Source organism: Podarcis raffonei, chromosome Z (genome assembly GCF_027172205.1).
Source record: "Podarcis raffonei isolate rPodRaf1 chromosome Z, rPodRaf1.pri, whole genome shotgun sequence".
Taxonomy (NCBI): Eukaryota; Metazoa; Chordata; class Lepidosauria; order Squamata; family Lacertidae; genus Podarcis; species Podarcis raffonei.
Window position 1 is genome coordinate 33,320,441 of NC_070621.1, and position 26,347 is coordinate 33,346,787.

The window sequence follows — 26,347 nt, forward strand, 5'->3', positions numbered from 1 at the left end:
TTCCTTCTGCACAGTATCACCTGCACGTTTGAGTCAGGAAATCAGCTGAAATCCAAAGTGGCAGGAAGTCAGTCATAAACACCAGGTATTGTTTCCCCAATATAATATATCCTCTTTTAATGGTGGTTATTAAGTAACAGGCTACACCTGCCTGCTTTGGCACCAAAGTTCTCCAGATTACTTCACCCTGTTTTACAGTGCTAGAAGACAGATTCAACACCAATTTACTTGGCAGTTTATCTGGCAAGGGAAGCTTTTGTTGCATGCCATCAGCAACAAAACAAAACCTGCTCCTTGTATTGGGGGGGGGTTTCAAGAAAAGGAACATGAAAACCCTCAGCCTGAAAATAACTCCTTTTGTCTCTACCCAAGAAGCTCCCCTTCAGCTTTTGAGAAAAGAAGGTGCTACCCTCTTGCTGTTACGGGGCAAAGGGATTTCCCTGAGTCTCTCGAGTGCTCAGTCTCTCAAGCCTCCCCTACAGCCAGAGGGGCAAAGGGGAAGCAAACATGGACAGAAAGCCAGGAGGAGGATGGTTGAAGCCAGGGATGAGGAACCAGCAGCTCTCTAGATGTTACCAACTCTGATCATCTCTTACCATTGGCCATGCTGGCTGAGGCTGATGGGAGTTGGAATCCAACATCATATGCAGGACCAGAAGTTTCCCATACTGTTGCAGCTGGGCTCTGAAGCTCCTGATTTTCACTCCTACCCAGCACAGTTGTTCCCCCTCAAAGGCTGATGTCAGAAAGGAGTGGCTTGTTTTACACTGTGACTGCCCAACCTTATCCTTCACACGACCATTGCTCAGTGCTTTTTCCCCAGGGGGTACTCAAGGGTATGCAGTACTAGCACCTCATTTTTTGTTGTTTAAAAATTGTGGCACTTATTGTAACAACTTCATGGTGAGTACCAACACCTATTTCTCTAGAAAGAAAGAAAAGCATTGCCAGTGTCCAATCAGCAGCAGGGAGGTTACCAGGAAACAGGCCGCGATTGCTATTTAGAATCCGGTTTAATTCATGGTGCAAAGAGAGCCCAAGTCTTGGGCCATTACAAACATTCACAAATATTCACACACACTCTGGTGGGCAGGGCAGGGAGGGGGCACACAAGCAGACAAGCCCATTCAGCCTGGTGCCTAGGCCTTCATCTCTCGAGTTTCCAAATGCATTCCAGACCGAGGATTTGGGCGGGACACTCATTCCTCATGAATGTTGAAGAGCTTGGCAACTTCATTGAGGTCAGCGTGCTCTTCCCCATCCTTGATGATCTGCAAGAGAAATAAAGCGGCTTCTGCCTTGTGTTCCTTTACCTGCTATGAGCCTACACTGTTCAGCTGAAGCTCCTGAACTGCCACTTACTCCACTCTGCTATCAACCACCATGGGGTGTCCTTTTTGAAAAGCCCCCCGCCCCCAGGCCAATCTCAGCACTGCTACTATCTCAGAAAACAGATTAGATGCAATGCAACATACTTAATCTGCAAAACCTGGGATGAGATAGAACTAATGGCCCGGCCTAGGCCAGATGTAGAACGCTGTTTCTCAGGTTTGTTCCCTGGCATCTCCTGATAGAGGGAGGGGGCAGGGCTAGGAAATACCCTTGTCCAAGGTCTTAGAAAACAGCTCCCAGTCAGGGCAAATAGTACTGATTTATATGGGGGACAAGATGACAAGACCCTAAATGAAATCCAGCTACTCATGTAATCTTGAGGACTCATATCCTGCCTTCTCTATTCCTTAGCTGTTGTGCAAGGCAGGCAAGAAAACCAGCCCTGTACTTCTCTTCCATTAGGCTATCAGGAGCATCACCTCCAAGCCTCCTACCTTGCAATTCACAATACATTTATGGCTGTAAAGTTTGCTTTATGCTAGCTAGATCCTATTTGCAAGGTCTTCTTGTTTTTGCCACACGGAAAAAAGTGTGAGCTGGAGAAGCACTGGTGTGCTGCAGTTACTCTAAATAGTCACAGAGACCGAGCACTAGGGTATCACACCAGATATATGGGTGAACACATGGAGAATGACACATTCCCTAGAAGCACTGTCCGTATCTTCACTACTGGATCACTGACATCTCATCCACGGAGAGTTGCCCATCTCCTATTCACAACAGTCTGATTACAGCTTCAGAGTTTGGCAGACAAGTCAGTTCTAGTTCTGTTGGCCCTTTTTTAAAAAAATAAAATACAAATTAAATCCTTTCTGAAGACCACTGATGCTAACTGCCAAACACAGCATCTCGAGGCAATGAGTGCCACAGGGTGCATCAACGGAACTATTACTTCTTCTGGACTATCAAAAGGCTGCAAGTGGCTTCTACAGGAAGTGCTTCTTTTTGCCCATGATATGATTCTTTTAAGTTATGTATCTTCTACCTTTTCAGCCCCAGGGCCTACTTTTAACCCAAACATGCATTTCTTAATCTTTTCCCGTATGTCTGCACAATGGCAACGCTCCTGTTGTGACCCACCCTGGATCACCCTGAAGCCCATTAGTGGGTTCTGACGCACCGGTTGAAGACCAGTGAGCTAAGTAATGGCAGCCACGTGGATGTCAACAGCACACGCCATGAATAAACCCGCCCCCAGACTCATGCTGCTTACCTTTCGAGCAATTGGCATTCGGTTAAAAATGTTCCACAGCACAATTCCCACCACCACTTTATCCCTGAGGTAGAAAATGACGCCTTTCCCGTAGTCCTCTCCCTGCTGTGGGGCCTGCAGGTTGGAAGGCGAGGCGGCCGAGACCTTGAGCTCTGGTGCTTCTAATTCTGTTTCACTCTCGGAGCGGATTCCAGTTCCTAGAATAAACTTGGTCTTAGCCTTGTGTACAGCCTGTTGGGCTCTCCTCTCCGGCCTGCCTTGCATGCCAGGGTTTCTCAACCTGTGGCCCTCCATATGATGATGGACTACAACTCCCATCAGCCCTTGTCAGCATGGCTAATAGCCAGGGATGATGGGAACTGTAGTCCAATAAGGAAGGGCATGGATTGCCCACTTCTGGGATAATCTTTAGTAGGCTGCGTTTCACTCCAAGGGAGAAATCAAAAGCTACCCCTATGAGAAGAAACAAACACTTCCTCCAACCCAAGATGACTCTTTTATGAATCAACCAGTGGAAAAACTGAAGCTAAGCCCCCAAGCATAGCATGGTCAAGGAGCGAGGTCTCACCTGATTCCTCTGTGGCTGATCTTGGGGTGTCCTTTGATGTTGCTTTAGCAAACACTCCCACAGTGGGCAAGCTGCCGTCCACAAGACCAATAGCTTCATAGCCAACATCTGGGCCCAGATCACTCCTAAAGAACCAAGCAAAGACAGTAAGGGCTAGCTCAGAAATCCAAGGCAGGTTGTGACTGGCATTCTCAAAGCACAAAGAAAGTGACTGAACACAGAGAGGCTCTGCAATATCTTGAATCTCTTTATTATAGCCCAGGAAGGTTGCCATGTCTTTAAAAAAAACCCAACTGCATCCATGTTTTCATAATGTGGGCTGAAAGCAACCAATGTTTTGGAACATAACTCTTAGATTACAAGAAAAACAAAATGCTGTCACAGGTATTATGTGGAGTGGCATGTCATTGGTTGTTTTTAGATGCATTTGTTCTACTCATGTGAACATGTTTTTAGCCATATGTGTTTTATCCGTGTTTGTTTTCATTTTTGTGAGCTGCCTTGATTCCCAGTTCTATGGTAGATAGATGACACACAGACAGACAGACAGAAAACTCATGGGAAGTAAGGGGCAGGGGTAAAAGTACAATCCACTGAAAACCCATCAGATATCCAAAGCTGCCTCATCCAGGTCAACTGCTGTCCACCAAGCCTAGAACTGTCCACTGTAACTGGTAGCGGCTGTCCAGGATCTACTGTAACAGATTTTCCCTATCAACTGCTACCTGAGATCCTTTAACGGGTAATGCTGGATTGAACCTGGAGCACTCTGCTCAACCATTTTAATGCCCTAAGAATTAGAACTTTCCTCTTTATTTTAAATAAAAGCTGAAGCATCAAGGACACTGACCACCGCACCAAATCCTAGTTTGGCAGAATATATACAGCTTTTTGTTATAGCAACGCCTTCTAACGTGGTGCTCTCCAGATGCCGTTGGATTCCAACACCATCAGCTGCAGCCAGCAGGGCCAATAGTTAAGGATGGTGGAAACTGTAGTCCAACAACAACAGAGACACACCATGTTGGCTACTCTTGCATGTAGCAGAGGTAGGAGCCTTGGGGGAGATGTCTGGAATTCTGAGATGAGGAAAGGAATATTCCATTTCATATTGCAAGAGGGGAGGAATAATAATAATAATGATGATGATGATGATGATGATGATGATGTATCCAAGAATTAAGGGAAATTAATGAGTGTTAAAATGTTTTGAGTAATGAAAAATAGAATTGCAGCGATAAACAATTGGACATGAGAAAAAGGATTTAAAGGAAGTGTTATAAGTAATTAAAATCAGGGGTTGCTGGAAAGATTTAAAACAGGGATGCAGAAAAAGGAGGTATGGGGAAGTCGATGAAAGAAGGCTTAAGGAAAAGAAGGTTAAGAAATTATACGTGTTTATATGTTTGTTTGTTTATGTATTGTTTTGTATTGTCTTTTAATATGTGTTGGAAAATTAATAAAAAATTTATTAAAAAAAAAAATTAAGGGAAAGCATATCAGGAAGAAATGTTAGAACCTCTCCTTGCTTTCTACTTGTGGGTTGTTGGGTGCAGGTTTTTTGTTTTTGTTTCTTTTGTATAGTAAGGGAGCATTCAAAAACCAACCTCAATCTATAGCCTAACCATCTTATCCCCACCTTATTCTACTGCCTGGCAGGGGAGATACCTTGATCCTACCAAGGATCTCAGGCACCAACACAGGGGGAAGATACCTCTGCCAGAGACCCCAGAGAGCCACTTTCTATCAAGAGCAGACAATACTGGGCCAAATGAACCAACAGAGTGAAGTTAATATGAAAGGCAGATTCTACAACTTTGCTACACCAAGTTGATGCAAATGCAGCACATTGAAAAGGTCCAGGAAGATCAGCTCAACCTGAGCAAAATCAGACAGAACAAGAGAATCCACATTACCAGAACATGGACTGGTGCCAATATGGCTTTGCTGCTCCCGTCATGTTCTCTCCTGCCAGCCTTCCGCTCACCACAGCATGATCATGGTGCTCCACACGCCGCCTGCCTAGCTTGATGTCATAGAAGCAAGCAGCATCCCCTGCCTGGGAAAGGTGCAAAGGGTGAGGACTGGGCAGAGAAAGGTCAAATTAATGAGAGATTTATCAGGTCCTTCAAAGCACCACTGTGGCTTCAATCTGGGCATTGTTGGTCTCCAGCTGGGAAAGGTGGCCTGAAACTCTTTTTAAGAAGGCTTGCAGCGTTGGTGGAGATGGAAAAAGAGGAAATGGGCTTTTGGAGAGTGATTAAAACTAGAGCGGAATGAAGCTGTCCCATATTCAGCACTGAATATGCTGCTAGTCACAGTCAGGAACCCTTAGCTATTTTCTTTTGGGGAGTAGGAAATTTGTGTCATGATGACCTGAAGCTTAACTTTCTTCACTTTAAATGGGAACAGTTTCTCAGCATTCCATGCACATTACTAGATTCCATGCCAACAAGCATGTCATTCTCCTTTAACCCCTGCTCCTCAAAAGCAACATGCTTGGATGTTCCTTCCAACTGTCATCATCCAGAGGGAGAGAAAACAGCATTTGGGCACTCCTCCATTGTGATTAGATAAAAACAGAGCTTGGTCTCCCCCACTTCCTCCAGCAACCAATTTCCATTGCTGAGACCATTCAAGGGAGAAACAGCTGTAGCCACCTCTCCATTGTACTTACACCCAGATCTATGACCTGCTGAATTTCTGTCTGGCATACAGGTGTGAAGAGTTTTGGAGGAAAATTAAGACAGTCTAAAAACAGACTTCTCCAACCTCCAGATAGTTAGGACTCCATCTCCCATCAGCCCCAGCCAGCAAGGATGACAGGAGTTGTAGTACAAGAACATCTGGAAGTCTTCAGGTTAGGAAACACTGGTTGAAACCATATCCAAAACAGACTGCTGTTCAACTTCCAAAACCTTTCCACCCTTAGAACAAAGTTCCGAGGCACTGGACCATCCAAAGAAAGAAGCAGAGACAGGGCAGGGGAACCATTGATGAACAGGCACAGTGAAATAGATCACAGGGTGATGGATAAATAATTGGGGAGTGGGGGTGGAGAGGGCTAAACTGGAAGCATTGCAAGTGGATCATTCTGCAGGTCATTTGTAAGCATAACGTTCATGATGTGTACGTAAAGCTAGTTCTCTTTTGTAAACCACATTGGGAGAGCTTTGCCCTGGAAAGCTGCATGTATGTAAGCACTTTAAATAATAATTGATGCTCTTATTATACAGGTGTGTGTCCACCCCCCTTAAGAGTGATCAATTTGTGTGTGGTACTGGGAAATAATTAAACAGTTCAATTCAAACTTGGAAATGGTGGGAGAGAGGCTCTCTGACAAAAGTCACTGAAGTGTTCAGTGAGGGTGGAGAAAGCCCCAAAAAGACCAGAGGCACAGCAGGGATTTGTATTGGCTGCTCAGCCTCCTTGCCTAATAGCCGACGTGCGGGGTAGCTCAGGAGCAGCACCGCTTTCCCACGCATCCTCCAGCTATCCCCAGAGCTTCAATTCCAGTTATGGGTACTTTTGGATACAGTATTTTTTTGTATGGATTGAAGAGAGAGTGGTAGAGGTGTTTAAAGGGTGTTTAGGGGAGCTCCCCATTTTATGCAATTTCACTCATGCGCACAGGGCCCCAGAACATAACCACTGCATTAAGTGGGGAGTTGCCTGTACTAAATCTTTATATTCAATAAACTCTCCAGCAACTCAGGCCCATTCAGACGCTCTCTCCATACATACACAAACACACTTACCACCCAGATATTGGAGCGGGCCTGGAGCTCTGCATTGACCCTAAAGCCCCCAAAGTCTGAGTCCACCTCCAGGCCAGCTGACTTGGCCAGTTCAACATTGGGCTCCAGGCCCACAGCTGCCACAATGTGATCGGTCTCCACCTGAAAAAACAGAAAAAGCAGACCGTTTTTTAATTCCTCTGAAACTACCTGTGTACTATGTGGCTGCCAACACTTAGAAGTCTTAGCCCCAAAGTGCTTACAGTCCAAAATTTGACAGAGAGGAGAAAGCAGAAGAAAAGGAGTGAAACAGGAGTCAGCTTAACTGGGGTGGAGAGGGGAAAGACTATGCATTTACTTCAGTTACACCGACTTAAGTTGGTTTCAGTAGGGAGCAGGAACCGAGGGTTGGATTATATTATGATCACAATTCACTCCTTTTGTGCGCAGACAGACACGCATAAACATAAGAAGCAGGACCTGATCACAATAGCACTCTCCCCTCCTGCGGTTTCCAGTAACATTATTCACAAGTGTTATACAGTGGTACCTCGGGTTACATACGCTTCAGGTTACAGACTCCGCTAACCCATAAATAGTACCTCGAGTTAAGAACTTTGCTTCAGGATGAGAAGAGAAATTGCGGCGCGGCGGCAGCAGGAGGCCCCATTGGCTAAAGTGGTGCTTCAGGTTAAGAACAGTTTCAGGTTAAGAATGGACCTCTGGAACGAATTAAGTACTTAACCCGAGGTACCACTGCACTGGCTCTGACAGTGGAGGCAGAACATGGTAAAGGCAGGTGATCCATCTTGTCACTTGCCCAGTACTCACTTTCCTTCCATCCTTCAGTCTTATTTGCAGCCGGTTTCCAACAACAGATACAGACTTGACAATGGCATTGGGCATCACATTCACTCCCTCTGCAAGTAAAGCACAGAAAACAACTACTGCCTGATGGCAGGAGGCATAGAGATGCAGTGGAGAAAGACAGAATTGCTAGGGCTCCCAGATGTCTTCATTTTTCCGGACATTACTGGGTTTTCAAAGGTGGAATTGACGTATGGGGGGAATTTCCAAAACGTGGTGCTTCGTCCTGGATCTCAGGCAGGTCAACAACTTTTGGGATCTTCTTTAAAAAATCAGGGGTGTCCTGATTTTTACTTTTTGAAATATGGCAACCCTAGCAATGCCTGAAGGTTGCACACTGCCTTGCTGCCAGACAGAGCAGAGCCAGACAGAGAAAAGACACAGCAGCAGGGTTGGTCAAGACCTGGACAGCATCCAGCTCACCCCAGGGCAGCAAAAGGAATAGTGCTGGTGATGCAACACCTTCAATTTAAAGCCAGTGATCAATTTGCTTCCCCCATGCTCATTGTAATTGCTAGCACTGCACTCTTGCCTGCCACCTTTTCTTTCAATACCGGAAGTGTGCGCATGGACGCTAACTTTATGAGCGAGTGACTCTACATGCCTTGACTTCCTGTTCTTCCCCACTCCATTTGGGCTTTCATATCTATTAGGCTCATCAGCCTGCAGGCAGGGACTGTGGCATTTTAATAAATCTGTGCAAACTTTAGGAGCTTCATAAACTAAGCATGCAGGGATGGAACAGGAGTGCCACCAACCATTACAATGCAGCAGAGAGAGAGAGAAGGTGGGGGATTAGAATAATATAATTGTAGAGTTGGAAGAGACCACGAGGGTCATCAACTTCAACCTCCTGCAATGCAGGAATCTTTTGCCCAACGTGGAGCTCGAGCACACGAACCTGAGATTATGAGTTTCACGCTCTGCCAACTGAGCTATCCCAGCTTTTGCTTAAGGGGGAACATTAATAGCTGAGGCAGAAAGAGACTTGGCAGGGCAATTACAGAGGCATGGCAGGCTGGGATGCAGTTTACAAAAAGGGATCTTGCCTGTGGTTATAGCTGACAGCAGGGAGATCCTAGGAGGGGTTGCAACGCAGGGTGCACAGAAGTCGGGAAGCGTTTTAAGTCAAGGGCCACATTCTCTCGGGGGGGGGGGAGTTACATACCAGCAGACACTTGCTTTAATTCTGTTTCTGCCAGTCCCCCCCTTCCCCCTCAAAAAAAGTATTTTTCTTTCTCATGGCCCAACACAGAAACAGAACCGGCTCACCAGGAGAGGAACACAGCACTCGCTCCTCATTCCTGCAAGTTGCTGGGAGAGATGAGGTGAAACTGCAGCTGGGTGCGAATCTGCTGCAAGCCGGATTCAGCCTGCACAACAGCAGTTCCCCGCTCCCGAGCTGCAGGAAGGAGCCTACACCTGGCTGCCCAAAGAGCGAAAACGTAGAGTAGCAATTGCACAGGGAGTCAGAATGCAAATGCTAGGTGGCTGCTTTGGATGTAAGCGGCAGGACAGATATGCTTTAAGCAGCTAGGAGAATGTGCCATGGCCATACTGCAGGCATGAGATAAGCATGCTGGGGTGGCAAGCCTCAGCTATGCCTCCTAGGATCAAACGGCAGAGCTGCCTCATTGCACAAGGACTGTGCAACAGAAAGATGGCTTGGAGACAATTCTCATGCAAGTCTTCCTGCTGAGAGGCTGTTGCAGCCTCAAAATCAGACTATGCCAGTCTACAGCCCAGGCTGACATGCGTCTGGGTGCTTAAGGATAGCCTCTCAACAGCTCCAGCACGAAGGCAGAAAAGGAAGGGCCTTACCTCGCCTGACTTTGTTGGTGGTCCAGTGGCTCAAGTACTCAGGAAGAACTTTGCCCATGTTGCCATTCTCTGGGAACATCTGGATCACTTCTAGGCCCCTTGACTGTGCTGCAAAGGGAATTGGAGAGTGTGAGCTACAATTTGTTTTAGGGCATAATTCAAAGTGCTGGTTTAAGCCCTAAGGCCTAGGAGCAGAGTACATGAAAGATTGTATTTCTCCCATTTAAACCTGTCCGTGATTTAAGAAGCCCTTCAGGTGTCCCCACCTTCACAGAGTAAGCAGGAAAAGACCTGGAAAAAGGGTCTTGTCTGAGCTAGCACCCGGTGCAAGAAATACCCTCCACAGACATGCCCATAAAATTAAAAGTTGGAATGTGTGTGAGAAGGGTTGAGCAAGTGAAGGCTATGTTTGCAAGGGAACCACGAGAGAAGGATGAAATCGCATGCACACAGGACTATAGCTGTAACTAGGAGGAGGAAAGGGTCGCGGGTGGCGCTGTGGGTTAAACCACAGAGCCTAGGACTTGCCGATCAGTAGGTCGGCGGTTCAAATCCCCGCGACGGGGTGAGCTCCCGTTGCTCGGTCCCTGCTCATGCCAACCTAGCAGTTCGAAAGCACGTCAAAGTGCAAGTAGATAAATAGGTACCGCTCCGGCGGGAAGGTAAACGGAGTTTCCGTGAGCTGCTCTGGTTCGCCAGAAGCGGCTTAGTCATGCTGGCCACATGATCCGGAAGTTGTACGCCGGCTCCCTCGGCCAATAAAGCGAGATGAGCGCCGCAACCCCAGAGTCGGCCACGACTGGACCTAATGGTCAGGGGTCCTTTTACCTTTACCTTTACCGAGGAGGAAAAGGTAAGAAAGTTGTTATGGCTTGCGATTAAACCAATAGAAGCTAATTGGCAGAAGTACTGCCATATATGGACATAACAAAAAAGCTTGTGCTTTTTTTTCAAATTTGGGATGCCACCCTTCAACTACTTGCTGGTTCAGGTTGCGTTGCACTGGCTTTGCAACACCTAAATAAAAATCCTGTTTGACTGACAATTGGTGTCTGGGTTCTATTGGCTGTCCAGGCTATTGGGTATGGAATCCAAAATTCCCCCAACAGCACCATCAGTGTTAGCTTTTGGCATCAAGTCAATAGAATTCACTGATTGTTTGGGGGATAATATCATTTTACAATTTTCTCAATTTGCAGGAAGACTGCAGGTGTTCGCTTCCATTGCTTTATCTTCAGTGCTGATGCTTTCTGATACTGTTGCTTCTTGGTGCTGCGTGCATGCACGAATGAGAGACAGATTTATTGTAAGATACCTTGGGAGCAAAAGACCAAGAGGTGCCATATGAATATTTAAACACCTGTGCATGCGTGTGCACACACAAGACTGAGGCTGGGAACAAGATTGGTCACAGCAAAAGCCAGTAAATGCATGTACTCCTGCTTTCTTTTATGCCCAGCAGACTTCTGCACACTCAAAAGTGAGAAACTCCTCAAGGCTGGTGTATTTCTGCTTGGCTTCCTGGGAAATTGGTACACATCACCACTTAGGCAGGGCTGTTGTGCTCCAAGCTCCCAGAACCACCTATGCAGGAGAACAGAACTTCAGTATCCTGAGAACAGCCACATTTAACACATTAACAACATTCTAGTCCTCATCACTGCAGAAGAGAATCGTGGGAGGGGGTGGAGTGGCTGGGCAGCCTCTGGTGCAGTTTCAGAACCTGGGAAGATATAAGCTGGACCTCCAATCAGCGGTGAGGATGGAAGGCTAAGCAGCCAGTCATTTTTTTAAAAGGACAACAGACTTAGCACATCTAGTCTACAATTAACCTTACTAGTTCTCAAGAGAGCGTGTCTCTCAACAACAACAACTCCAAGAAGTAAATCAAAAGGCAAAAATTTGAACATGGGCAGAACATGTGAGATTTTACACACTGCCAAGCTGACCTAATTGCAGTGAAAACAATCCAGACCTGACTAATTCATTCCGAGCAAGGAAACCCACTGTGTTTATTCCACTATTCTCATTTCTAAGTCCTTGCATTGTGGCAGAGCGCTTTAAAATTCTTGCCTTGTTCATCACCACAGCAGCAGGTTTGAACAGGGAGTAAGAGTGGTTTAGCCAAATAAGCTTGATGATCCAGTGGCTATTTATACCCTGGTATCACACTCTCAACTCCTGCTCTTTGCAGACTCTCACTAATCAGAGGTCACACTTACCTCTTCGCCCCAAAGCACAGGCTAACTCACTACCCAGGAAACCACCGCCAATAATGGTGACTGACTTGACTTCTCTGGAAATTTTCTCCAGTGAACGGAAATCTTCAACCTGCAAGGAGACAGGGGAGCATTTCAGTGGTTCTCTTTAGTCAGTGTTAGTAACGATGTCCCTGTTCAGTACATTAATCAGAAAAGTTCTTAGTTTATAGTTTCTCACTGAGACCAGTGAGCTACAAGGTGAGCAGAGGACCTAGGAGCCCATTCTCTTTTGATATTGCTTGAGGTCTACAGGTAACACAAGACAGGGATGTGGGTTTTCCATAACCAACAGGTGAGAATCTGCAGTTCACCCAAATTGTGACTGAGCAATGCAAAAATGACAAATCCCCCCATTTTTTTCAGTTCAATATCCACACCCCATTTTTTCCTTCTAAAGAAGCCTTCTAAAAGCAACATAGCAAAAACAGATACAATATCAACACAATAAAGCAAAATAAGAGAAGACATTGTCAAACAATGAAAGTCAATGCAAGCTAAGCTAGCAGTTTGAAGGAAAGCCAAGCTTTTGTTGTTTGTTACTAGTTGATTAGGGGCGCGGGTTGCACAGTGGGTTAAACCACTGAGCCTAGGGCTTGCCATTCAGTAGGTTGGCAGTTCGAATTCCTGCGACAGGGTAAGCTCCCATTGCTCGGTCCCAGCTCCTGCCCACCTAGCAGTTTGAAAGCACAAAGTGCAAGTAGATAAATAGGTACCACTCCGGCGGGAAGGTAAACAGCATCTCCGTGTGCTGCTCTGGTTCACCAGAAGCAGCTTAGTCATGCTGGCCACATGACCCGGAAGCTGTCTACGGACAAACGCCGGCTCCCTCGGCCTATAGAGCGAGATGAGCACGCAACCCAAGAGACGTCTACAACTGGACCTAATGGTCAGGGGTACCTTTACCTTACTAGTTGATTTGGTAACTATGAAAACTCTTGGTTATGGACAAGATATCAATCCAAATTAAATGGGGCACAGAACCTATTCCTTGCGGATAACAGCCTAGAAAAGTGTTTGTCATTTGCTGCACATTTTAACATTTTTTAAAATGTTCTTAACATGTTTACATGTTTGTTATTGTTTCCAACGTTTTTAATACTTTTATTTTAAATCAACTGCACTGTTCCAACTACTTTGTTGTCTGCCACCCTGGGCTCCTTTGTGAGGAAAGCAGGATAGAAATTAAACTCTCTCCCTCTCTCTCTACACACTCACACACTCAGGAAAAACAACACATGAAAGACACTTGCATCTAATGTTATAAATTTGGGGTGGCAGGGAGGTGGGGAAGAAGAAAAGGGAAAAATGAGAAATTGCTCTGGGATTTTCTGATATCTTTCATATCTTGAGATGTTCAAGAAACACTAGTGCTTGTCTGCTTTGCATTTTTTCTTTGTTTTTTAATATGCTTTTTAGGGGGGAATCAATAAGCTTTCAGTTCAATACAATTTCTTAAAAACTAGTCAATTAATAAGCATAAATTTATCATGGTAACTGATGGATGAATTGTTGGTCAAAATATGGTTCCCCTCTTCAGATTACCTTCCGGAAAAGGGTGAGCCTCTGCTGCACCTCTTTGCCTGCCCTCTCAATCACAGGAAGATTCCTTGGAGAACCACCTGAGGACACAAACGAAATACCAAAATCACATCTAGGCAGAATATCAGAGCCCTCTGGCATCTTGGCTAATACACCCCATGTCCACCCACTGTAGACTGAAAGAGAAAAAGAGGCAGCCTCCACATCCTAACCTGTGGCAATTAAGCACTTGTCGTAGGAGATCTCTGAACCGTTGTCAAGTTTCACTATGTTGCCTCTGATGTCCATGTGGACCACCTGCAAGTCAAACACAAGCTCATGTTTCGCACAGAAATGAGTGAGCACACAGAACCTGAGCAGCATTCCCTAATGCAGCCTTTCTCAACCTTGGGTCCCCAGATGTTGTTGGGACTACAACTCCCATTATCCCTGACCACCGGTCCTTCCAGCTAGGGATGATGGGAGTTGCAGTCTAACAATGTCTAGAGACCTAAGGCTGGGAAGAGCTGCCCTAACAGATAACCTTTGCTTGCCAGTGGTGTGTGGGGCCAGAGGCAAAGTAGGCAGAGAAATGGTTCTAACTCTTACTTCTGTACAGCTGGCTTCATTCAGCCATGTAAAAGCCAAAGATTCCCATTCCCTCTATCTACATTCAGGCAAACAGGGTGCATCACTGCAGTTCAAGGATGAATTCCAGCCAGGAAAACACACACAAGGAGGATAAAGAGAAGGGCTGGTATGAGTCATCGCCTAAGGCGAGGGGCTAAGCAGAGAGGCTTGGAGGGCCAACATTGCCCCTGAGGCCTGAGGTTCCTCATCCTGCCTACATCATCTTGAGAGGACCTCCTATGGGCTCCCCTGGCTTGGGTGACAATAAGAGAAATGGAGGCAACCACTGCTATGGAACAAACTATCCATTGCCTGGTGCCAACTCTTATCTTCTGGCACCAGGCAAGCCCTTTTTAATTTTTGCAAGCCTTTTAACATTTCTCCTCCCTAGGAACATAGGAAACAACCTTACTACAAGTCAGGCTACTGATCTATCTAAATACACGTTGTCTGTGCACTGACTGGCAGCAAAAGCTCTCTGCCATTTCCAACAGAGGTCTTTCCCAGCCTGACTCGGAGACTGAACCTGTGACCTTCCGCAGCCAACACATGCACTCCGCCAATGAGCTACGACCCTTCTGCCAGCCCCCTGCTAAAATTGGGTGTCATGCTGTTTTATATACAGCAGCATCTCTTTCAGTTTTGACACTGATTGGGTTTGTTATTGATTCTGCTTTGGTTTCAAGAAATAAAGGAGAGGATATAAATCCCTTCAGATATGGTACTGATGAAACAGATGTAATCAATGCTACACCAACCTTCCTTCCAGTGAGGACGGCCACTCCACCATTCTCTAAGTGAGGCAGGTCACGTGCAGATACATAGAACGAAGGTGGCTGGAAGTATATACTGCGGTGGGGTGATAAATAAAATGGGAGAAAGTGATGCTCCACTGTAAGTAGCCATTATCTTCAGACCTGCTTCCTTCCATGTATACCTCCACATACTCAAACCCAGTAGTGGCCAATGTGGTCCCCTCCAGATGCTGTTAGATGACATCGCCCATCATCCCTGACCACTGGCCCTGGGGCTGGTGGGTTTTGGTAGTCCAACAATGCCTGGAAGACCCTACATTGCCTATTCCTGTTTTAATATCTCCAGAGGTGACCCTGCTTCAAAGTGCTTGCACTACTCTCCTCAAGTTAGGCAGCTGAAGATTAGGACTTCTGGGTAGTGATATCCTCTGGGTGGAATTCACTGCCCCATGAGGCCAGTGAAAGTCAATCCTTGATGAATATTTAAAAGCAGGTAAAATCTTAGTTAGGAACAACACTTGCTGCTTAAGACTGGCTGCTGCTGCTGTTATTTTATTGTTGCAGGTTATTATTATACAGGATGCCCATTTTTATTGTGCTTACTGTTGGATTATTATATCATTCAATGGATTGTAAGCTGCCTCAAGAGCCCTTAGCTTTTGGTCAACAAAATTGGACAAAAATACTAAACTGTACATTAAACTTAAAACTCAAAAGCAATTCTTGGGAAAGATACCAGGAACCTTCGTGCCAGGGATGGGTTGACCTCATACTTTTTTTAAAACACAGAATCTTCATGGTTCACCAGCATATTTTAAAGATACAAAGTAAACAATTCACAATGTCTCAATACTTAAGCCGTAACTGATCTGTGTTGAGCAATCCTGAGTATACACTCTTTCTCAAGGACATACAATGAGCCATGCTGGACCAAGAGCCAAGAGGTCCATCACTGTTTGCAAGGATCCTGGCAACAAGCACGTCTAGGAGCCAACGCCCCAACCTGCAGATAACAAACCAACTTTTTTGCTCCAAATTTATTCAGTTGGGAAAGAGCTCATTGCCAAGCAGGAACATGAGGCACCTATTTGGGTAACAGCAGATACTTTCCAGGGCATTGCTTTGGATTCCAAGTCTCAAACACTCACATTGTTTATCATTTTGGCACATTTTGGGGGAATATGTAGTGAGGGAGGAACAAGAAACCCACCTCCTCTGTTTACCATTCCATTGCTTGAACCGCAGCGTTTCTGGGACATCTGGGTCATCTGAAAACCACAGTTCTTTGGAAAGTGGGGGCCGCATGTATGGAAGTTCAGGGTCTTCAGACACAATCAATACCTTGGACATGAGGCAGTGGAAATATTTACCTCGAGAACCTCAACAAGTACAAGAAAATTTGATGTCACAGCCAAACTCCGTGCTTCTGTCACTTACCTTGGCCCCAGGATCTCGAGCACGGATGGATCTGGCTGCAGCAAAAGCAGCAGTGCCTCCACCAATTAGTAGGAAAGGAGCATGGGACGGAACTTCTGAGCGAGCGGCTGCTTCTGTTTCTTGGGCTGCAAGCAACAGATAACCAAGTGGACAGTGAAGGCAACCACAAAAGTACACCCGAACAGAAAAAGGTCTCTCGTCCAAAAGAAACAGAAAGGGAAAAGAGCTAAGTCTCATCTCTCTGCCTGAGAATAATTTTAATACCAAAGAAACAATATTAGTGTGTAATATAGTGACTTCATGTATTCAAAATGCATCTGGTATTTTCATTGTTGTAATCCTCAGAACACCCCTATGAAGTAGGTCAATAGTGCCACCCACAGATTGGAAATGAGGGGCTGAAGCTGAGAGGACAGTAGCTTACTTAAAACCACCTATCGGCACAAACAACTGTCAGGTGTGATGTGAATTGTAGCAACACCTGGAGGGGCACAGGTGCTCTGCTCCTGTTGTAAGCTTTACTGCAACTTAGCAAACCCTCCAAAATAATGGTGGTCACTCCAAAGAGACAAACAGGGTCAGCCTAAAGCGTAAATCCCAGGTTAAATTCCTTGACATCACCATGTAGGGACAGGAAACCCTGGAGGGCAGGAGATAATATTAAGCTAGACAGATCACTGCTCTGACTCTGTAGAAAGCAGCTTCCTGTATTCACAGTAGCATCGAAACCACACCAGGATCGCAAGCCCAAGCACAGGGGCAAAATACAGAACTTTCCTAGGGGACCCCAAAAACGTCTCTTCCTTCCCTATAATCCAAAACAGAAGAGCGGACAGCAGCTCCATCATAGCCTCCACTGCAGCATTTATTTCTGAACCAGCACACATTGTAAAAATAACACTATTCAAATATACTTTGGTGGTGGTGGGAAGAATACAAAGTCTGTCTGTCTTGAAGCACTCTCTCACCTGCTGTGCTCTGGGAGACAGCATCTGCTTCTGGAAAGAGAGGAGATGCAATTTGGAAAGCTGCCCTGCACAGGTAAGCAGAATGCAACTTCACACACAGATCAGGCCAACATGCTAATTTGATGGGGATGTCTGCTACAGCTAACAGGATAGGGTCGTATTTGCTCAGAATCTTACTGCTAAAGGCCTATTTTCCCTCTGCTTGACAGCTCCGTTTCCTTACATGATGGTAAAATCTTTTTAATCAGCGAACCTCATTTTAACTCTCTTCTTTGCAGATCCCAGCTTGCAAACCAACATTTTATAGCAGGGACCTGCTTTGACTCGTATCAGCCCCAGCCAGCATGGACAGCTGTCAGGAGTGATGAGAGCTTGAGCTCAACAACATCTGGAGGTGTTACACATCCCTCTTCTAAAGGTTGAGGCAATCCTGATAAAGCTAGATACATACCTGAGAGGGGTTTTGCATCCTGCTCAGGGCGCTGATCCATTGTTGCAATGCGCTCATTATACCGCTTTTGATCTTCTCTTAATGTCTTGTACGCCTAGACAACCAAACAAGTGACAATTTTGACATACATTTGGTTTATCTTTGCATTTACTGTTAGCTGAGCAATTGGCTTTTGTCCACCCGGCACACTCAGGAAAAGTGGCTTCATTCCAAGGAAGTAAAGCAAAAAAGGGAAGCGTCTGCCTCCCCAGGGGAGGGCGGCGGGAACACATTTTATACAAGGATTGTGGGCTTGAAATACAAGGGGTAATTTGAGAGTCCCCTTTTGCAGATGGGAGAGAATTTCTGCAACTCCAAGTGAAGGTTGCTACAGAGGACTGGCCAGGCTTAGATTCAGCAAACATATAAAGGTGCAGACAACTGGAAAACCTGATCCGTGGATCAGCAGCTACTGGGCTCAGGGGCCAAATCAAAATGTTGCTCTCTTAAGGCACCATCAATGCAGGGGCAAGACAGCTGTGGGATGGGGGAAGCAGTGGCTGTGGTCTTGAGAGGCTAGATACCGGTAAGTCTCAGCAGGCTAGTCATACTCAAATGTTGCCTCTAGTGAAAGTCGCTGTCGACTGGAGTTATATTGCTGAGAAATAAGTTGGTTCAAAGTGTGCCTGTGGACTATTTCTTCCCCTCTCAACAAAAAGTAAATAAATAAAACCATGTATACTTCCCCAAAGGGGGTCTGAAAAAGTAACAGGATACCCCAACTCCATGCAAAAAGTGAATTAAAGCATCTATTAGCAAGAAGCAAAAATCACACAAATATGAGGAAGAAGACGTGGGGGAGAATGGAAAGTTAGCAATTGCTAAAAATGAAAAAGTGTGCAAGGTTCTTCTTAAACAGGTACAAAATTATGTAAGATAAAAGAATAATGATGGGGAGACAGAGAGAGAGATAGACAGAGAATCAACATCCATCAACAAAGAAGCTGAGCCTTCAAAGACAGCAGGAGCAAAGACAAGCATTTGATTTACCACAACCAGAAGCATGAACTCCAAAGTCAGCCTTCCTCATCCTGGCACTCTCTAGATGTTTATTTGGACTCCCACTAGGCCAAGCCAACATGGCTGAAGGTCAGTGCTGATGGGAGTTGTAGTGTAACAACAACTAGAGAGCACCAGGTTGGAGAAGGCTGCAGTAAAGTTTGATTTTATAGAAAGATTAGGTTGTGAACATTTAAGACTGCCAGCATGAAATGGCAAGCTTCAGTTATGTCATGCACCACCCACCAGCCCCAGCAACCAAACTCAATGGAAAGCAGCTTACATAAGCGCCTGCCCCCGTAACTGCTCCTCCTACAATTAAGAAGTACATTAGGTTGCTGCTGCCCTTGCCAGGAGCACCTGGAGACGTTAGCGATCTAGAAGGGGGTCTGAGATGCAGGCACTGCAAAACTGTAAAAGGAGACAGGGAGGAAAGAGAAGAGGGAAAGGAAGCAGAGAGCTCTGAGTATGAAATTAGGACACTGGATTATACAGATCTTGGGGTGAGCAAGGGCTGTGTCAAAACCAGTATGCTAAAAGACAGAAGGTCTTCATTTATAGCAAAGAAAAGGACTCTTTTCATCCTTGATTCATTGTAGATTTAGCTTTGACGATGAAAAGAAGCAGCCTTGTTCAAGAACAGCCACTGCCTTCCCCTCCTGCAGCTGAGGCATGTGAGAAGATGAGGTCTGCACATAACATCTGCTATTTCATGAAATTATTCTGCAGAAGAGAATGCTAAAGCAGGTGTTTGTCTTACTCCCAGATGCCACAATTCTTTCCCATTACCACCAGCAGTTGCAAAGGTTCTGCTGCTTCTTTGGATTGGGTCCTAAACATTTTGACATGATGATGACGATGTATGAAGTGGCAACATTGCACAAGAGGTTCACACTATTCCGAAGGTCCTTTCCTATCATTCAAAATAAATGAGAGGCACACTCTGAATCTCCATCTAGTTGCTTTCTGAGATTATTCACATCTCTCTGTTCAAGGAACCCAGCATAATGTCTTAAGGTGGCAGGCAACTGTACATTTGCACAATGCACTAGATTTACCCATGTCTCCACCAAAACAGGTTTCAAACTGCCCATCCCATACCCTATACTGTTTTTTTAGAAGAGGAAGCACATGCAAAGAGTAGAGTGTGTGCTTTGCATACACAAGTCTCCAGTTCAATTGCTGGCATCTACACTTTTAAAAAAGTATCGGGAAGTAGGTCATGGGAGATATCTCAGCCCCAAACCCTGGAAAATTGTCACCATTCAGTTGCCAAACCAATGGGCAGCTTAATGGCCTCTTTTCATTTACAACATCAGTTATTAGCTCCTTTGAAGAGTGTTTTAGGCTGTCCCCAGCAGTTTCCCTTTAGAAAATGATTTTGGTGTGTTCCACGGGCAGATCCTCTGAATGGTTTGGGAAGCATCTGATGCTGCGTAGGTGTTCAAGCAAAGAAGGGTTAGACTTGGCCAGTCCACTGGGATCAGAGACCACTGGGAACCTCAGGTTAAAAGTAGTTAGTATAATAAATATTACTTAGAACAATATTTTTATATATTGTTTTGTTGTTTAGAAAACCTAATGCTTTAATTGTAAGCTATGCTTTATATAGGCAAAGTCCAACGCAAAAGCTTTCCTAGTAAAAGGGTTTCAACAAAGAGACAATGGATGACTGGTAATAGCCAGGCTAGTAATAGACTGTGACTTGGTAATGGCTCTGGACAGATCAACTGCTTGTCTGACCTGGTAAATATTTCTTACACCCATTCTCCCTAGTCCCACAGTTCCTGGCAGCTGCTCCCAAATCAGCACAACTCCAAAATAGCTGGTCAGTAGTGGTACCAGTGGCTGATGCAGGATTTCACTGGGGTTGGGGGCAAGAAGAAGAGACACTGAATAATAGCAGCTTTTCTATTTTAAAAGGGTCTCCAGTGGGCCATGGAAAGCTTGCTGAGATAGAACAGCATCAAAGCAAGACAAATCAATACCAGGGAAGATTCTGGAGCAGATCATTAAGCAAACAGTCTGTGAGCACCTAGAAAGGAATGCTGTGATCACCAATAGTCAGCATGGATTTCTGAAAAATAAGTCATGCCAGACTAACCTGATCTCATTTTTTGACAGAATTACAAGCCTGGTAGATGAAGGGAACGCAGTGGATATAGCCTACCTTGATTTCAGCAAGGCATTTGACAAGGTGCCCCATGATATTCTTGTAAAGAAGCTGGTAAAATGCGGTCTTGACTATGCTACCACTCAGTGGATTTGTAACTGGCTGACTGACCGAACCCAAAGGGTACTCATCAATGGTTCCTCTTCATCCTGGAGAAGAGTGACTAGTGGGGTGCCACAGGGTTCTGTCTTGGGCCCGGTCTTATTCAACATCTTTATCAATGACTTGGATGATGGACTCAAGGGCATCCTGATCAAATTTGCAGATGACACCAAACTGGGAGGGGTGGCTAACACCCCAGAGGACAGGATCACACTTCAAAACGACCTTGACAGATTAGAGAACTGGGCCAAAACAAACAAGATTTAACAGGGAGAAATGTAAAGTATTGCACTTGGGCAAAAAAAATGAGAGGCACAAATGCAAGATGGGTGACACCGGGCTTGAGAGCAGTACATGTGAAAAGGATCTAGGAGTCTTGGTTGACCACAAACTTGACATGAGCCAACAGTGTGACACGGCAGCTAAAAAAGCCAATGCAATTCTGGGCTGCATCAATAGGAGTATAGCATCTAAATCAAGGGAAGTAATAGTGCCACTGTATTCTGCTCTGGTCAGACCTCACCTGGAGTACTGTGTCCAGTTCTGGGCACCACAGTTCAAAAAGGACACTGACAAACTGGAACGTGTCCAGAGGAGGGCAACCAAAATGGTCAAAGGCCTGGAAACAATGCCTTATGAGGAACGGCTAAGGGAGCTGGGCATGTTTAGCCTGGAGAAGAGGAGGTTAAGGGGTGATATGATAGCCATGTTCAAATATATAAAAGGATGTCACATAGAGGAGGGAGAAAGGTTGTTTTCTGCTGCTCCAGAGAAGCGGACACGGAGCAATGGATCCAAACTACAAGAAAGAAGATTCCACCTAAACATTAGGAAGAACTTCCTGACAGTAAGAGCTGTTCGACAGTGGAATTTGCTGCCAAGGAGTGTGGTGGAGTCTCCTTCTTTGGAGGTCTTTAAGCAGAGGCTTGACAACCATATGTCAGGAGTGCTCTGATGGTGTTTCCTGCTTGGCAGGGGGTTGGACTCGATGGCCCTTGTGGTCTCTTCCAACTCTATGATTCTATGATTCTATGAGGCAAGAACTAAGAACATGTTGCACAAACGCAATCAAAGCATCCTGCAGATCCCAACTGCTTAAAGACTCAGGGGTTCAATTCTCAAAGAACAAACAAACCAATTGTTCTGCTATCAGGTTCACGCATCAGGCTCATGTACCCATTCTTTCCCCAAAGTTTTCCAGTGATGGCCTGGAATCTTGGTTTGAAATGGATTTCCAAATCTGTTTTGGAGGCAAACCATAGCTTGATCGAGTTAAACATAACAGCCACCCATGGTATACTCAAACTAGGAAGGGAATGAGTGTGCGCAAGGAGTGCAACAAGTCTGAGGTCTGATCCTGGTGACCAAACCATAATTTAAGAATGAAGCCAATGTTCCTTTTTTTGCCCTCGGTTAAGTCCTGCTATTTAAGAATCTGATTTTAAATAATAATTCATAACTGACCTTCTTTTGAAAAAAGGGTATCGTGGGAGGAAAATCCTTAAACCAAATTTGCATATACCCAATCTCCAGGAATACCAGAACACCAAATCTGCAAGTTTCCTTGGAGACCAAAACAATGGCTTTATCTTCTGCTAATGTCATAAGTTATGGCATTTACAGCATTATAATGTGTCTGGAAAGCAGCAATAAACAGAACTCTCAGGCTAAACAAGTGTATCAGCCTGTGTTTAGGGACAAGCTCAGTGTATGATGCAATAATTGCTAAAAAAAACTCTCCTTTACAAAAAATATCAGAATTCTTCCAACCAGTAAGAATAAACATAGAATTTCAATCTAGTTTCTGTACAAACTCAATAAAGTGGTACCTTGGTTCCCGAATGGCTTGGCTCCCAAACGCTGCAAACCCACAAGTGTTCCAGTTTGCGAATGTTTTCTGGAAGCTGAACATCTGTTTCAGCTGTTGGCATTGTTTCTGGGGCCAATCAGCCCCAGATTAGAAGCCGAGCCTTGGTTTGCAAACGTTTTAGAAGTCGAACGGACTTCCAGAATGGATTAAGTTCAAGAACCAAGGTACCACTGTATAGCAGACAAAGTAGCCATTTGTTTGTGGATATATAGTGTTTGCCCTTCTCGTGAGATAACTGAAACAATGAGAGAAAAGGTTAACTTTTGAGCCAGGCTTAACTTTGCTCCTGTGAGATTTTGCTGACGGAGAAGAGAAGCACAGAAACAGAGATGAGAAGCAGGAAGAGCAGAAACCAAAGGAGAGCTTAGAAGAGAAATGACCACCGTGTAGCAGGAGACATCTTGCTCTTTTCTTGACCATCAGGCCTTTCTACTTACATAGGCCCCTGCTCCTAAGGCGGATAAGCCCACAAGAAAGGCAAGGACAGTATTTTCGCCTTTGCCTCCCGGAACACCAGAACTAGTCATTTGTCTGCTCAGCTGAACTTCTAAGGGAACTTTCCATCGCTGAAAGAAGTTGCCTGGAAACACAATTTGTTAGGAGGGAGAATAGTCAACAGTGTACCTTAATACACCAGCTAAGTTATAAATTGACAGTTGAGCAATCTACTTGTGTCACAGCCAGTGCTACATTGGTACTAAAATTATTTCACTGAGACATCCCAAAAGATAAAAATTGAGCTGTTTACCCTCTAATGCAAGGCACAAAGGTGGGCCTCGGATTTAAAATAAGGGGCTCAAGGTGGCTCACAACAAGGTTCCTCCCCTCCCCCCCATCTCTATATTCACAATCACCTTGCAATCACCTTGTAAGTTAAGAGACAAGAGCCACATAATAGATATTCTGGCTTACCGTGGTTTATTGCGAATATGAAATAGGATAGGCTGGTACACATGCTGTCCCATCACTCCCACTTTAGTCTTCCCCGGGGCAAACAGGATAAGCAAACCACAAAACCTTGGTTCCCTGTTATGTCTGAACCAAGAATCATGGTTTGTAGCTCCCTAAGAGGCCATGATCTCCAAGCCATGCCTTCAGGTTGGCTAGCAATCATGGCTTGTTAGGAAGCACCTGTACTTTGAAACTCCCTGCCTATTGCTATTAGGCAGGCACCATCACTATAATCTTTTAGAAGCTTGCTGAAAACTTTTTGTTTTAATCTTATACCTATCATATGCAATCCTATACATGTATATTAGCCACATTCAGTGATACTTCCTCCCAGGCAAGTGTGCAACGGTTCTTGGTCAAATTCAGTTGGCAACTGGGTTCAGCAGAATACACTCAAAGGTACCAATAGTAATCTACATCATTGGCAACTCTAAGGCCACAACTTAGAACCATAGCAAGCTTTGAGGCCACAGCCAAGAACTAAGTTTAACACTGACTAAAAGCATTGATTGACAACTTGGCATTCCATTCCTGTCCACAGACAAGTGGATTGATTTCCAAAAACAAGAGTAACTGTTCATAAGCACCCATTAACTTCTCCCTGTTACTAAGTCCCCTAGCATTAGAAACCTGCAATAATTTTTACTTACCTGCTTTGTACTCATGAGGGACATTGCTCTTGTGAGTGAAAAACAGACTGGTTTGTTTGTTTAAAGGAGGCTTAAAAGTGCAGCAAACATGTGAAGGAGTGGCAGAAAGCACTCTGTCCCTCCTTCATCAGCTTGCTAACTTGCCTATGTGGAATTCCTGATCCAATACAAGTCTGCTTCAGCTGTGATTTGACACCTTCAATGACATAGTAAAGGTTAAGTAAATGGGAGTCTGTTTTCCCCATCATGCCTACTACAATTTAGTCACATGAGTCTTGAAGCCCAAGTCTATGCAGAGCTAAGGTATTCCTAAGCTCACTGAAATCACTGACTTTAAGCACCATTAATGTGTACAGAATCAGACTTGTCAGAGATGCAGAGAGCTAAGCTTTAAATATTCCAGCTTCCCCCCTCACTTCTTTCTTCATTACTATAACCGCATTTTACTTGAAAACAGAAGAAGCTACAACTAACACACATTCCATTCCTCAAAAATGATCAACAGGGAAGTTGCACCAAAATGATTTGAGACTTATTTCCAAGCAAACACTTTTATAATTGATCAGGGAGAAATATAGGCTTACGTTCTTGATTTCAGAAATGAGATCATTTTAGGAATTCAATAGCCAAATATCTACACTGACCAATTAGTTAGATGTATGAACATGTATGTATGAAGAGCTGGGCTCTTCTTGAAATTTTTCATTTGATTAACCAATACCAGGAGGGTTTGTTGACTCTAGGCACTGTACTTTGATATTTGCCCATTTAGGTTTACCAAATTCTCTTCTCTGGCCTCTTAATACTATCCTAACTTCAATCCTAACCAATTTGAAAATAAATAAATAAATAAATAAATAAATAAATGTTCTCCAAAAATGTAGGCTATTAACATATGGGTGCCATATGTTAGGATGTAAGCAAAGGATGAAACAACAGTGATAATTGGTTGCAAGACCAATAACTCTACCTTTTAGGATAGAAAAGTGAGTTCCATTCACTTGGAAAGATCTGGAATTGTTGTTGGCATCCATCTATCTCAAGAGACAATGGAGTGTCCCTCCAGGAGTGAAATGGGTAGCTACATATCTGTACTTTACACATGTTTATTACTTAATTAATAAGCCCCACTGAAATCAGCAGGGATAACTTTCAGGTAGACCTGCTTGGGAATATTACGTTGATCCTCGTTTTTTTCCCCTTTAAGAGCTTTGGGGGAGACTTGGCATGCACATCAACCTTTGCAGAAGTATAGTGTCATAACGACCCATAAACTTCCTTGGAATAAAGCGTCAGCTTCGCATTGCCTTTGTGCATTATGCGGTACCTCGGGGTTTTTCTTTGTTTTTGGTTAGCTGGCAACTCCATCCTAAATAGCTCTCCTTGGCCCACCCCCACCCCGAGAATCAAAGCAGGTGGAACTGATTTCCTTACGTGGGCATCTGGAACGAATGAAGCAATTTCGTAACTAGAAGTTGTGAACATGTTACCTACGTTCAGAATTAGCGGGTGTGTGTGTGTTTAATGTACCCTAAAAACAAAGACACGTCATTTATGGCAATCGCACTGCAGCAAAGGAAGCACTGAACCCATTTCCCCGAAGGGGAGACTGAGGGACTTCTGGAAAGACCTTCTGGAGATTCGCACCCCCCCCCCCGCCTGCCCTGCCTTCCCCTTTCAGGCCACGCCGGCGAAACCCCCGCTCACCTGTCCCCGCACGGCCCCGTGACCTTGGGCCCAGCGCCCGCACTAGCCTGGTAGCCACGCGGCAGCGGAACATGATGGCGGCGGCAACGGGCACCGACCCGATTCAGGTCCGATCCCGGTCTCCACCTCTACTGACAGAAAGACGCCCGCGGAACGCCGGTCTCCCTGCGCACGCGTGTTCCCTGTCAGCGCGCGCTGCCGCTCTAGGAAGGGGGGCGCTGCGGCTCTACGGCCAGGG

The 26,347-nt window shown here is 45.1% G+C and overlaps 1 protein-coding gene across 6 annotated transcripts; it reads right to left on the bottom strand.

Annotated features, from left to right (window-relative positions):
- Positions 1 to 994: 994 nt before the first annotated feature.
- On the bottom strand, positions 995 to 26,302 carry AIFM1 (apoptosis inducing factor mitochondria associated 1). 6 transcript variants are annotated; one of them, XM_053373408.1, is made up of 17 exons: positions 26,110 to 26,302; positions 18,940 to 19,067; positions 17,619 to 17,712; positions 17,168 to 17,197; positions 16,200 to 16,324; positions 15,973 to 16,103; positions 14,766 to 14,856; positions 13,611 to 13,695; positions 13,402 to 13,478; positions 11,821 to 11,929; positions 9,599 to 9,706; positions 7,742 to 7,830; positions 6,932 to 7,072; positions 5,090 to 5,232; positions 3,174 to 3,298; positions 2,606 to 2,802; positions 995 to 1,271 (listed from the first exon to the last, which is right to left on the bottom strand). In XM_053373408.1, the coding sequence occupies exons 1-17, from the start codon at positions 26,180 to 26,182 to the stop codon at positions 1,200 to 1,202; spliced, it is 1,818 nt and encodes a 605-aa protein (XP_053229383.1). In that variant the 5' UTR covers positions 26,183 to 26,302; the 3' UTR covers positions 995 to 1,199. The 6 variants fall into 6 exon arrangements, with proteins under 6 accessions (XP_053229383.1, XP_053229382.1, XP_053229381.1 ...); XM_053373407.1 differs by lacking the exon at positions 18,940 to 19,067 and adding an exon at positions 23,239 to 23,381 and having other exon boundaries at positions 17,168 to 17,194; positions 26,110 to 26,301; XM_053373406.1 differs by lacking the exon at positions 18,940 to 19,067 and adding an exon at positions 23,239 to 23,381 and having other exon boundaries at positions 26,110 to 26,301.
- Between the last annotated feature and the right edge of the window lie 45 nt (positions 26,303 to 26,347).